Here is a 15,070-nt window from a genome sequence, read left to right as displayed (position 1 = left end):
AAGGCAGGTATCCTCCCAAAGATCATCCTTAAAATAATATCCTGAGGCTTTCCTGTCACTTGAATTAAAAAGGTCACAGGAATTGTAAAGCACTTCTGAGACCGCACTGTTTTTTTAATTTGAAGAAAACATTAAGAGGGAAGTGTAAATAAAGCTAATAAAGCTCATATTTCTACTGTCATATTGAATAACAGGAATTATAAAAACTATGCTGGAATAGCAATTGCTTATTTATTACTCACCAATATTATAAGTTTGAATAGGCTTAAACTTATTTTTAGTAAAGACAATAAAGAAAATAAACACTTGCATAACCATGAATACTCAGAATGACTAGCGTATTGTGAATTGATACCTTCATAATGTACTAAAACATTTTAAAGTAGTAGTAACAAAGCATTTATGTCATAACATGGAAGTTCCAGTATTTTTCCATGTGAATTTCAAATTAATTATTTTTCATGTCACATTGGTCTTACAAAAGTTTTGCTTGAAAAAATTAAGAATATGTCAATTAATAGGAAAATTCCTTCTAATACATTAAAAGTTTTCTTTTAATGGTAAAGACATATTTTAATGGTAAAGATATATTTATTGTTAATGAGAAAAGCCAAATCAAAACATATACTGGTACATATAATTTCACCTTCACTACAAACTGTCATTCAGTATAAATGAAGCTTTCCTGTATCAGATATGAATCTATACATCCAGACAGGAACAAAAAATTCTATTTGTCTTCATCTGTGGGCTACGGTTAAAACTTGCCATTAACCAATTTGATGTTCTATTTATAAGTATATGTAGGTGGTGACAGTCAAATCATAGGCCTTCATTTCACTTAATATATGTCAACTTTGTCAAGCTCTAAAATAGACATCACAGTTTACATGTACCTATTGAGGTTTTACACTTAAAAAAAAAAAAATTACTTGTAACTGCCTTCAGCCAGAGATTAGAGAAGTAACCTTACCTGAGAGATTTTACTCAATTTATCATACTATAAAATTTGTAACTGATTTCGGTGTCAGTTTTGACACATAGTTTTATTAAACTCAGAATCTGTCTCTCATGGTGGTCAAGAGACACACCTGGGGGAGAACAGTACTGGTACCCTTTACCTTAACTCATTAGGAATATACTGTAACATTAAATTACTGGTAGTATTCTCCTTTAACAATCTACCATTTATCTGCCATTTGTTACTATATTGAAGAGATATTAACTGTTTCTCTACCTGGCAAGGAGAATGATGTAACTAGATAACTTAAAGGTAAAAATCTCATAGCTAGTACTTGAGGTAGTAATTAATCAAGATAATGAAAAATTATCACAGGCAAAATGGGGTTTGAAAAGATGCTACAATGAGACATCCAGGTCTAGGTAAAGATAGCAACAATGAGTATACTTAGGATAAAACAGTGAAAGTAATGATGTAAACTAAGCTGATGGGGATGTTTGGGGATGGAAGAAGGGTTATTTAAAGGTTTAATCTATTTCACCCCTAAGTTCACAGTAGAACTATCCACAATAGTCAAGAAATGGAAACAATCTAATGTCTATTGACAGATGGAAGGAATAAGGAAGATGTAGTACATACATTCAGTGGAATATTACTCAGCCATAACAAATGAAATAATGCCATTTGCAGCAACGTGGATACAACTAGAGAATATCATCCTAAGTGAAGTAAGTCAGAAAGATAAATATCATATGATATCACTTATATGTGTAACCAAAAATACGACACAAATGAACTTACCTATGAAACAGAAATGGACTCACAGGCACAGAGAACTGATCTGTGGTGCTTATTGGGGAGAGAGTTGGGAGAGGGATGGAGTGGGATGCTGGGGTTAGCAAATGTAAGCTACTAGAAAATATATATATGATAAACAACAAAGTCCTATTGTATAGGATGGGGAATTATATTTCAGTATCCTATGATAAACCATAATGGAAAAGAATATTTTAAAAAACAATGTGTATTTACATAAGTGAATCACTTTGCTGCATAGAAGAAATTAACACAAAATTATAAAACAACTGTACTTCAAATTAAAACAATAAAAGTTTAATCATTTCAAATACTGTCTACTACTATTCAGAGTATAAGGATGCTTTCTTATATGCAGGTTAGTGTGACTTTAGAAAACAATCTGCTTTTTGTTCATGCTGGTCCCTCTGCCTGGTCAGTCAGCTTTTAAAGGGTAGAGGTACGCTTCATCACTGTGACATCACCAGTAAGCACGGCGCCTGACAAACAGCACGTACTTAAAACACTTCTTGGGGAAAATGTTGGTTAAACGTTATGTACCACAGAGTATACTACAAGCCCATATTCACTATGCCACGAAATCCTCACAACATTATAAAGTAGGGATTAGAAATTATAGATGAAGCAACTGAAATTAATCAGAGCTTAAATGAGAGCCTTGGCTTGGAAGTCAAGTGCCTGGCTGTGAATTCAAAAATCAACTGCTTTCTAGTTCTGTAACTCTAGGCAAGTCAATCTCTTTAATTCTTTATTTTTCTATCTGTTAAACAGGAATATACCCTATATGGACTCGCCTAAGAAACTTCATTTAGATGAGAGGTAAAGAAACAGTCATGTCTGACTCTTTGTGATCCCATGGACTTTACAGTCCTTGGAATTCTCCAGGCCAGAATACTGGAGTGGGTAGCCTTTCCCTTCTCCAGGGGATCTTCCCAACCCAGGGATCGAACCCAGGTCTCCCACATTGCAGGTGGCTTCTTTACTAGCTGAGTCACAAGGGAAATCCAAGAATACTGGAGTGGGTAGCCTATCCCTTCTCCAGTGGATCTTCCTGACCCAGGAATCAAACTGGAGTCTCCTACATTGAAGGCAGAATCTTTACCAACTGAGCTATCAGGGAAGCCTGCCCATCAGAACAAGACCCAGTTTCCCCCTCAGTCAGTCTCTCCCATCAGGAAGCTTCCATAAGCCTCTTATCCTTCTCCATCAGAGGGCAGACAGACTGAAAACCACAATCACAGGAAACTAACCAGTCTGATCACATGGACCACAGCCTTGTTTAACTCAGTGAAACTATGAGCTATGCCGTGTAGGCCCACCCAAGATGGACGGGTCATGGTGGAGAGGTCTGACAGAATGTGGTCCAGAATGTGGGAATGGCAAACCATTTCAGTATTCTTGCCTTGAGAACTCCATGAACAGTATGAAAAGGAAAAAAGATAGGACACTGAAAGATGAACTCCCCGGGTCGGTAAGGTGCCCAATATGCTACTGGAGATCAGTGGAGAATGAACTCCAGAAAGAATGAAGAGACAAAGACAAAGCAAAAACAACACCCAGTTGTGGATGTGACTGGGGATGGAAGTCAAGCCTGATGCTGTAAAGAGCAATATTGCACAGGAACCTGGAATGTTAGGTCCATGAATCAAGGCAAATTGGAAGTGGTCAAACAGGAGATGGCAAGAGTGAACATCAACATTTTAGGAATCAGCGAACTAAGATGGACTGGAATGGGTGAATTTAACTCAGATGACCATGATGTCTACTACTGTGGGCAAGAATCCCTTAGAAGAAATGGAATAGCCATCAAAGTCAACAAAAGGGTCCAAAATGCAGCACTTGGATGCAGTCTCAAAAACGACAGAATGATCTGTTTCCAAGGCAAACCATTCATCATCACAGTAATCCAAGTCTATGCCCCAACCAATAACGCTGAAGAAGCTGAAGTTGAACAGTTCTATGAAGACCTACAAGACCTTCTAGAACTAACACCCAAAAAAGATGTCCTTTTCATTATAGGGGACTGGAATGCAAAAGCAGGAAGTCAAGAAATACCTGGAGTAATGGGCAAATTTGGCCTTGGAGCACACAATGAAGCAGGGCAAAGGTTAAAAGAGTTTTGCCAAGAGAATGCACTGGTCATAGCAAACGCTACTGGAAGGACTAATGCTGAAGCTGAAACTCCAATACTTTGGCCACCTGATGCGAAGAACTGACTCCTTTGAAAAGACCCTGATGCTGGGAAAGATTGAAGGCAGGAGGAGAAGGGGACAACAAAGGATGAGATGGTTGGATGGCATCACTGACTCAATGGACATGAGTCTGAGTAAACTCTGGGAGTTGGTGATGGACAGGGAGGCCTGGCGTGCTGCAGTCCATGGGGTCGCAGAGTCAGACACGACTGAGCGACTGAACTGAAAGAAACACTGCTATTTATTCACAATTCCATGATCTATCTAGTTTCAACTAAGAACATTGAGTTTTCGAACAAAGATATTAGGAAACAAAACTACATTCACTGCTTTAAAAAAAAATACTTTCCCCTGGAGAAAGAAATGGCAACGCACTCCAGTATTCTTGCCTGGAAAATTCCATGGACAGAGGAGCCTGGTGGGCTACAGTCATTGAGGTGGCAAAGAGTTGAACATGAGTGAAAGACTAAATGACAAGAGGCATGATGATTTCCAAGGTGTTCAAAAAACAGTTTGAGAGGACAGGGAATGGTGATTGGCTTGATGTATTTAAGAGAACACCTGATGAGGCTTGAACTTTGAACTTCCAGTTTGTGTCAAAGGGAGTCCTCAGGCTTTTTTAATCAGCTTGCTCTGGCTAAATGGGAAGAAACTGTCCAGAAGACTAAAAGATGTCAGTGGGGCTTCCCAGGTGGCGCTACTGGTAAAGAACTCCAGGAATGTGCCAACGCAGGAGATGCTACGAGAAGTGAGTTCAGTCCCTGGGTTGGGAAGATCCCCTGGAGGAGGGCATGGCAACCCACTCTAGTATTCTTGCCTGGAGAATCCCATGGACAGAGGAGCCTGGTAGGTTTTCTATGGTCCAGAGGGTCACAGAGTCAGATAAGAATGAAGCGACTTAGCACAAAGCTATTTTTATCCTAGATTAATAAAAAACAAAAAACCAAAACTTTCCTTGACCCAATTGTTGACAGTCCCTCTCACTACATTGAGGCTAGATCAAATAAAGAATCTGAGGATTCAGAGACAATTAATGAAACAACCCAAACTCTACCACTTCCTTCAGGGTGAACCACCACCCTTTTCTCTGATCGTGTTTCATCTTGGTAAGGCTGGTAGGTAGGAATTGCTCTGAAGAAGCACGGCTGGCAACACACTCAGAAAGTGTGTGTGAAATGGTCCTGTGGCAAAGTATGTTAAGTCGGACATGAAACAGAACTTTTCTTTAAACACACTTCAAAATTAGAAAATGTCAAATAGCGTAGTGTGACAATCAGGCTCAGTTTGAAGTCAGACTGCCTGGGATCAAATCGTGAGTGTCACCTTTCAGCAGTACAATGCTGGGCAAGTTGCTTCTCTCTGTGCTTTCGGATTCCTCCTCTAGAGAGTGAGGCTAATTGTGGTACTTAATAAGATTAAATGAGGTTATTTCATACAAAGCAGGTATCACAGTGGCACCCATACACTAAGTGCTCAGAAAATGTTCAAGAACTTTTGTTTTCAAAACTCAGCAAGCTGCAATCAAATTAAATTAAATATGTCCATGACAGTGAATCTGGAACTTTATGAATTGTTTTTTGGTGATTTTTTAATATGTAACATAAAACTTAACATTTTAACCCTTTTGAACTGTACGATACATTCACAATGTTTTACAACCATCACCACTTACCATTTGCAGAACTTTTCATCACCCAAACAAAAACTCTGTACCCATTAAACACTAACTCCTCATTTCCCTCCTGCTTTACATCTGGAATCTCCTGTGGATGAAAAATGTTGCCTGCCATATCAGTAAACAAAGGATGTTGCGGCCATCATGTCATTAGCCCCTGCAGCTGCCCAGCTGGTAAGCCCTGAGAGAACTCAGGATGGACACAAACAAGCTGCCAGCCACTGTTATCAGCCACTGCAGCCTCTCCCCAATGGTGCATCCTGAGGGGATTTAGGGTGGAAAAAAGCAAGATACAGGCCCTACATAATTATAATGCATATCAAAGGAATGATTTCAGTGAGCCCAGACTCTCACATCTTCCTATACATAGAAAAGCACTAAATTCATTGCCTTGAGAGGCCTAGTTTTCTTCATTTAACGGCAATTTTTCATCTGGTTCTTGTTGCAAAAACTGCTGTTTCCCCGTTCTTACCTTACCTCTTGGGAACAGTCTCCCTGGAAAAAGGTTGACTCCTGGGTTTAAATCCTCAGAAAGTCCGCCAAAGTAAATAATCTCTCTTCTAGGTTGTACTTTTTTTTTCAAGTCAACAGCTCTACTCTACTTTCTGTCTCCATGAATTTGCCTAGACTAAGTACCTCATGTAAGTAGAGTCACACGATGTTTGTCTTTTTGTGTCTGGCTTGTGTCACTCAGCACAATGTCTTCAAGATTCATCCATGTTGCAGCATGTATCAGATTATTATTCCTTTTAAAGCTGAACAATGTTTCCATATTTATATATATTTTTTCTTCATATATTTTATCAATGGACATCTGGGGTGTTAACACCTTTTGGTTACTTTGAATAATGCTGCCCTGAACACTGGTGTACAGGTATCTGAGGCATTAGTTTCAATTACTCTGGATACATATCTAGAAGTAGAATTGGTGGATTTAATGATAATTGTATGTTTAACTTTTCAAGGAACTACCAAACTGTCTTCCCAGAGCTCTACAGAATTTAAACTCCTTCTCAACCAACGTATCTTTATGAGGCTGCAATAGTTATTCATTTCCCCCTTCCCTCATCTCTAAGACAAAAATAATATTACTTCCCAAAGATTGAGGTGATGTTTCTTAATCAACAGTATGTCTACCTCAAAAGTTTCTATCATACAAAAATATGATACAGTAGTATTCTTCAGAGCATTTTAATTTAAATCCATGCCTCTGGACATAGTTTACAGATTCTTTTTCCTGCTTGCTGAAATCTGCTGTTGAATCCCCTTAAGTGAAATTTTCATTTCAAACACTGTATTCTTAAGTTCCAGAATTTTGGCTTCACTTTTATTACTAGACTAGATTTTATATACAACAGATGTGAAAAAGTACTTCAAGAAATGACCTTCATGAAACTCCAAGGGAATTTAACAAATGCATGCCCATGAGAGCTCCCACAGGCTGTCAGAGAAAAAAAAAAAAATTCCACCTGCCATCTCTAAACATAGGATGTTGCAGCCATCAAGCCATCATGCCATCACATTACAGCTGCCCAGAAGGTGAACCCTGAGGGAACTCGGGATAGAAACAGGATGCCCACTATCCAGTAGTCAGCCACTGCAGCCACCCCAATGGGGTACCCAGAGAGTCAGGACAAGAAAGCACAGGATACTGGTCCCAGAGAGCTGAGGTGCACGTCAAATGGATGATTTCAGCGAGCCCTTGCATCTTCCCATCTGTAGAAAAGCACTAAATTCCTTAACTTGAGATGTCTTGTTTTCTTTAATTAACAGTGATCTTGTAATATTCCCACTACCTGGCCTTTGTTGCGAAAACTCCTATATATCTTGGCTCCTCCCTTACCTATTTGGAGCAGTTCTGTAGAGCTGTATGAGAGGCTGCATCCTGGGCTTAAGTTCTCAGTTTTGTCTGTCAAAGAAAGTATGATTCTCAACCTTTAGGCTGTGATTTTTTTTTAGTTGACAAAGATAATTATCCTATCAGACAACAATTCAATCTTGAAAACTGTGCTACTACTTGGAGTGTCTCCTAAGTGCTTGGGTTCACTCTGTCTTTAATTTAATCCTTAGCCATTAATTTATAAGGACCCAGGTTGAGAGGATTCAGGTCGCTTACCTTGGGTCACAGGGCAGCTTGACTGTGGCCTGAGATCTTAACCACAGCTATGCTGCTCCCTCTAAAGGCAGAGGCTGCCACCTGAGGGCATAGGAGGAGAATGCGTTGCCCCGAGCAGACAGTAATTAAGCTATAATTACATAAGATAACCCTCTGACCCCAGGTCAGCTCAGAAAGGAGCTGACTCATTTTCAACCTTGTCTCTCATAATACCAGTATGTAGTGTTAAGGAAAAGGAAGGAATATTTCCTTTTAACTGCTTAAATGTTTTTAGCCAACAACTGAAGATATTTAAATGTTGAGCACTCTTCTATTTTCATAGCATTAACTTGAACCTTTGAAAGAGGAAATTTTGGAAGGAAAAAGGAACAAAGTACAGCAAATTTAGCATAGAAACTGCATACTCACATATTAAAATTTATTTCTGATTCATTTCCCACATTCATGGCCAAGATAGGCATCACCATACACAGGTGATTTGAGGAATTTTAGTTATGCAATGGTTCTAAGAAATCATGACATGAAATCACAGCAATGAAGACTTTTTTTTCAATGTCACTATAACGAAGGAAAGACATAAAAATAGCCACAACTTTATTTTACGACAGAGGAGCCTTGGCGGGCGACAGTTCATAGAGTAGCAAAGAGTCGGCCACAACTGAACGACTGAAGACATGAAAATTACTATTAATACTTCATGACTTTTGGGGGATGGGACTCAAACAAGGCTGAAAGACCACCCCTTTCACTACCTAAATCACCTATGTTTTAAGAGTTTTAGTAGGAATGTGCCATCATAGCAGACTCTGACATAAACACATTTAAAAGAATATCCTTATTTTCTTCTTAGATGCCACGAAGGACACTTATCTTGAGAGGAAAGAATAGCACTTCTTTCAGCTTGCTTGCTTTGCTGAGCTCCTAAAGCAGCAGAACTTCAGAAAATTTTAATGAGTCACACAAAGCCACGGTCTGGTTCTATAAGCTTACCTTATTATTTAAGCACCTTGGTATCCAGCCTGACTGTCTGAAACTCAGAAACCATTATTTTCTTTCTCCTTTCACATAAAAGGCTCATTTAGGGCACACAACTGTCTGAGTAACCAAAACTCAACATTTAGATTTTATATATAGCAGATCTGAAAAAGTACTTCAAGAAATGAACTTCATGAAACTCCAAGGGAATTTAACAAATGAATGCCCATGAGAGCTCCCATAGGCTGTTTCAGGGCAGAGTAAATGGAATGACTGTTAACAGGTATGGGTTTTCTTTTTGTGGTAATGAAAATAAACTAAACTGTCTAAAACTGACCATGGTAATGACTGCATGGCTTTGTGAATATACTAAAAATCACTGAATTGTACACTTTATTATATGAGTGAATTATATGGTATGTGAATTATATCTCAATCAAGCTGTTAAAAATTTATTGGTTTTAACTATAATTCAATAAAAAATAAAAAATGTATTGATTTTCACTTGTTTTTAGGATATGTACCTAAAGCTCCACCAGATTCAGCCACAGGGAAAACTTGATGGAATGTAGCTTGAAACTCTGTTTAGTTGACTATATGAACGGGATTCCATTCTCTTAAGGAAAAAAAAATTGTCGTAATATAATGACAACTGGATTTTCCTGGGGTCAAGTTCCAGGTTTTAGCATGTTTACAGAAATGCAGCCTCCAGAAAACCAGTAAATAATGATGTCTCCTAATCCTACTGCTCCAATTTTTTTCCCCCTAGTACTAGCTATTGGATACATGAAAAATTACTACAAATTAAGCATAACGGGTGCATGTGTGCTAAGTCACTTCAGTCGTGTCTGTTGAGTCCCTATGGACTGTAGCCTGCTAGGCTCCTCTGTCCATGGGATTCTCAAGGCGAGAATACTGGAGTGTGCTGCCATGCCCTCCTCCAGGGGATCTTCCCGACCCAGGGATTGAACCCACGTCTCTTAGGTCTCCTGCACTGGCAGGCGGGTTCTTTACCACTAGCACCACCTGTAACCATAATAGTAAATAAATTCACCTTAATGTTTGTTTCCAAAAAACAACTGTTGAGAGGGCACCCAGCTATAAAAAACTTACTTCTGGTTTGGGATCGAACATCATGTTTTATATGTCTTTCAAATCACATTTGAGAAGCTATTCTATTATTAGAAAAGTACTTATCTGCAAAATTGTGAGACTTTATTTATGTAGGATGTTGGAATTAAATAGTGAAAAGAGTAAATATGCCCATGTCTAGATCTCTAACTATAAACTCTCTGCCTTTTTAATCCTAACATGCAGAATAGATTAGCAAAACATAAGATGGAAGAAATGTTTGCAGAGGGCTTTTGCAGTACTGCAGTTAAAGACGATGTTTAAAAACAAAAATACCAATGTATTGCTTACACATGAAAAACTCAACAGATGTACTAGAGAGGAATTACCAAATTTTAATTGAGTTTAGACTGTACCATCTCGATTCAGAAATCTGAGAAATTCACCGCTCAAAAAAGAATTTTATAGATATATGTAGATGAACACCATCATTACACAGATGTGGAAACTAAAATACAGAATGGTTAAGACTCACCAAGTGACCAAGAACCAGAAGTAATAAGATTTGAACTTAGGTTTTACAACTCATAATTCAGTTTTCTTATACTCTTAAACTCATTTTATTAAAGGTATATAAAATAATTTTAAAAATAATCTGTATAAAAAGTGTCCCTAAGTTTTGTAAATCATATATTTCAAATGCATTTGGGATACTAATTCTATACATATCTGCTCACTGGATAATAAGTACTAAATAACTTGAAATTATATAATCATACCTAGGATACCTGGAATAAGATCATGGAAGACATAAAAGGAGCCATCAATCTTGAAGCTACGATTGACTGTTACACATATGCAACTAGGTCTCAGTTCTTAAAAGCATCACAAGGTCACATTAGAAAGGAACAAATAACTCTTGACTTATGTTTACAGAATGAATCAATTTACATACAAATAGCACAAATATATCATCTGTTTACACTTAGGTCTTTTAAGAAAATGCTTTCAAATCTCTCATCAAAAATTTTTTTTGTGTTAAGTCTACTAAGAAAAAGCAAAGAAAAAGGGATCTGTTAATTGGAAAGCCAAAGGATGAGTTACAGTAAAAAGTTGTCAAATTGCCTTACTGAATAACCAAGGATTTGTAAAAACTGGAAAGTTTCATATTTTACTCCAAATAAGCAAATACAAATAAAAAACAGGATATGGACAGACGGACCATATTTCTCAATCAGCCAAAGAAGCAGAAGAGAGCAGATGAGACAGTCCATTTTGTCCTCCAGAGCCTCACACAGGCTGCAGGTGTAGGTAAAGTGGTCCTACACTAAGGTGTCCCAGACTAAGGTGTCCAGAACTCTCTAGACCCACATGGTTCTGATCAAAAAATAACCCGAGGCTGCCTTTTCCCAAGGGTGCCTTGTGATTCAGGGAGAAAAAGTCCATAGCTACAAATTTTAACTGGCAAATTATATGCTAGATGAAAAATACTCTGTAACCGAAGTAATATAAAGCTAGATGTCTTACTCAACATTGTTATATGATGTATATTAATATACATTAATGAAATGAGATGTAAAGATCCAAAAAAGCTGTGTAAGACTGGACTAGCCCATAAACTCACTGGTTAGAAATCAAAGCCAAAGTGACAACAGAAGGAAATTTTCAATGTTGATATTGGTAGAAAATGATCCAACAGATATAGGAAAAGGCTATATATATATATATACATACATTAAAAGCATCTATTGAGAAGACATGTACAAAAAATGCCAACTTCAACACATTTATTATAGAATACTGGGAACAGCCATAAAGTGGTTAAATACTTCATGGTACACCCATACAATGAACACTACAGAGATACAAGTCACATACATGGCATACCACACAGCTGTGGTTTGTATGTGCTATCACAGAACTAGCTCTGGAACATATTAAGAGAAGAAAAGCAAGAAGCAGGACAATACACACAGTATGGGATGGGAAGACTGTTTATTCTTAGTTAAAAATAATAATTAAAAAAAAAAATACCTTGTGGTATCTTCTTTACAGTGCCTCTTTTGCTTCTTGAACTTCTGCTTCCAGGTATCTTGTGCTCCTTTCTCAGGAAGGCCTGCCCATCTTTGGGGCTTTCACAAGAAATGTTTTCTGAGTTCTCACTTGCAGCCACCTCACAGCTTGGTGTGCAGCTTTCATTATTGTTCAGACTGTCCTGCTCAAACACTTCAGGTTTGCCCATTGCACTGTCACTGCTGGTCAGAAGCTCAAGCCCATCCCCATCAAGTTGATTTTCATTTTCATCTGATGCAGAAGGCAAGCATGTTACTATACTTTCCACGCCGTCACCAGGATGACATCCATCTTGTGGTTCTATCTGCAGATTACATGCAGGGGTTTCGCTGTCATCCATTAGAGCATCTTTTGTTGAACCATTTAAGTTTCATTAAAGTCCTTCAACGTCTACAATGACAAAAAGAAAAATCTAGTTCATTTTTTGAACTCTGGATTTTCAGTGATCTTTGATTTTCCTCTTCTCCTGGATTGTTTTACTGTAAATACGGAAGAGACAAATGACAAAGGCTCACTCCTACTATTTCTACTTTTCTCACAACCCTACCCCACCTCACCTGGTTCCTGCTGAATACAATGGTTCTAAATCCTGGGTGCATGTTTGTTACCTGTGGAGCTTGTCAAATTTCTATTGTAGACCTATGAAATCAAAATTTCTGGGGACTAAGACTAAATACTGATGTATTTTTTGAAGTTCTCAAGATATTCTAATGGTGCAACATGCTGGGACCACCTCCTTGATGAAAGAACTTATTGGTTAAACAAGGCTGTCTGCTAAAATCAATCATTCATCTTATCCCTGGACACTTAACAGACAAGTGAAAGTTACTTGTGTAAGTCCTTATATGGCCAAGCAGCAACAATATTTACAAATGAAAACATTTAAAAATAGTTTTATAGTAAATTTTTTAAAAAGTATATGGGGGAAAATTCAGGTAGCATATATTCTCATTACATACTTTACTTTCTAAAAATAAACCCTGAAAAGTACTTTAGAATTGTCACCAAATTTCTTTTATTCAATTTTAAAAAAGAGAGAACCATGATTAACTCTAGGCTATTTAGTTTAGACTTGGAAAAAATGTAAATCTACTCCAAGAATCCTTGTAACATTTTAAAGACATACAAAATAGACTTTAAGCCCTGTATCAGTCATTTTTTTTCCCTTCTTCTCATCCAAAAGTATATCACATTTTAAGAAAAATGATGCCAGCCAGATTTAGGTATTTTATGCTTGCCAAGTTATGTTTTGGGTTTGAATCAAATATAATTCAGCAATTTTGAGAAAAACACAGTGATAAGAATTTTGAAAATTCTTCAAATTAATAAATAGAAATGCTATTTGCTCTTTAGAAACAGTAAATATATACAGTAAACAAATATTATATTTAAGTAATTTTTTTTTAAAAAACAGGAAAACAAAGTATAAAACAAAACATGAGCCCTACACTGACTGTATCACATGCTTTCAATTATCTTTCAACTGGAATATTTTATCTGATTCAGAATAAAAGTACTGCTTATCAAATATAAAAAATATCTAAATCTGGCTGGTATCATTTTCCTTAAAATATATACTATATTTCTTCATTAACAGATACATAATATAAAAAGTAAAATGATTTAACTTGACTAAGAATAACTTAGTTTAGACCTAAAATGAATTCAAACTAGAGTACAATTTTTAATTGAAAAGTGATTAATAAAGTATTTTCAGGATCTCTATCATGAGAAAATCCAAATTCTAATAAGAGCTTAAAAGTGCATGTGGCTAATATGGTGTCCCATGATGGATGAAGAGATAAGCAAGATGTAATATATTTATACAATAGAATGTTATTCAACCATAAAAAGGAATAAGGTTCTGATACATGCCACGTCATGGATGAACCTTAAAAATAGTAAGCCTGACACAAAAGGATAAATACTATATGATTTCACTTATATGTAATACTCATAATAGGCAAATGCATAGAGATAGAAACTAGATGAGAGGGTCTGAGGGCAAGGGAGGAAGTTACAGCTTAATGGTTACAGAGATTTTACTTAGAATGATGGACAAGATCTGGAAAGAGGTAGTGGTGACAGTTACACAACAGTGCCACTGAACCGCATACTTAAAAATGGTTAAAATGGCATATTTTTTGTCATATATTTTTACCACAATAAAAGTAAAAATAGTGAAAATTTTATGTGGCTATGTAAGAGAAATGTCAGTTATTAAAACTGTCAACAGCCTCAGCTGTTTTCTAATGTAAACAATCAAGTTATTTTCTGGCATGTATCTGCAGTTGAAAGCATAAAAGTTTTATTTTTATCTGAAAGAGACACAGAGATTTCTTGCCAAGGCGGAGGCAGAAAGGGATCTAGAGAGCCCCAAATAATAACAGTCATCTCTTGCTGAGTCTCTGTCATGTGTTAGAAGCTGTGCCAAGCACTTCATGTATCTTATTTCTAATCCTCCAAACAAGCCTACATGGAGGTATTCATACTGTGTTTGAGATGAAGACTCTGGGGCTCGGAAAGGCAAAAATATCTTGATTAAAATCATATTTATTCCTAGAAATAAGTGGAATTGAATCTGAAACCAGGTCTTCCTGATTTGAATCCTGTGCAGTTCAGCATAATGTCTGAGAACACAGGCAGACCAAGGCTCAAATTCTGGCTCTGCCATTTAACAAACTGTCTATGTGACCTTAGGCAAATTACGTAGCATCTCCAAGCTTTAATTTTCTCTTTGTAAAAATGAAGAACTGTAATACCTACCTCAAAGAGTCATTTGTGAGGCTTAGATGATATGGCAGGTAAAGCATGTAAGCAGAGTACCTGGCCCACAGAAAATGTTCAAGAAAGTCAGCCATAAATACTGCCCCAGAAATCTCACAGATGGACATAGTAGCAAGTTTATTCGAGTGGCTTAAGGTTCAGAAACAGAGCTTTTCTAAACCTCCTGAAAATTATTAGGTTCCTAATAACAGACTAACACTAAGCAGCATCATTTGAGAATGCTGAAGTATTAATTTATGAAAGGGATATCTCAGCAAGTTCCTGGAACTTTTAACTCTCTATTCTGTACACCATTTCAGATGATAAAGATATCTAGAAATTAGTGATTAAGGCTCCCTGGTGAGTATAAAATTACAAATCACATTTTGCAACTCTATCAAGCATCATGTGCCAGTTAAACTGTT

General features: G+C 37.0%; 1 protein-coding gene across 2 annotated transcripts in view; it reads right to left on the bottom strand.

Moving 5' to 3' along the window:
* CNST (consortin, connexin sorting protein) overlaps positions 1-15,070 on the bottom strand; it is a 90,351-nt gene that overhangs the window by 45,036 nt on the left and 30,245 nt on the right. For both annotated transcript variants that reach the window (XM_081486896.1, XM_081486897.1), the window contains one exon: positions 11,841-12,269. In XM_081486896.1, the coding sequence (XP_081343022.1) occupies positions 11,841-12,219 (379 nt within the window). In that variant the 5' untranslated portion in view covers positions 12,220-12,269. The remainder of the gene's footprint in view (positions 1-11,840; positions 12,270-15,070) is intronic.

Source organism: Giraffa tippelskirchi, chromosome 5 (assembly GCF_054371585.1).
Source record: "Giraffa tippelskirchi isolate mGirTip1 chromosome 5, T2T-mGirTip1v1.2.pri, whole genome shotgun sequence".
In the NCBI taxonomy this organism is placed as follows: Eukaryota; Metazoa; Chordata; class Mammalia; order Artiodactyla; family Giraffidae; genus Giraffa; species Giraffa tippelskirchi.
This window is presented reverse-complemented; position numbering and strand designations above follow the sequence as displayed.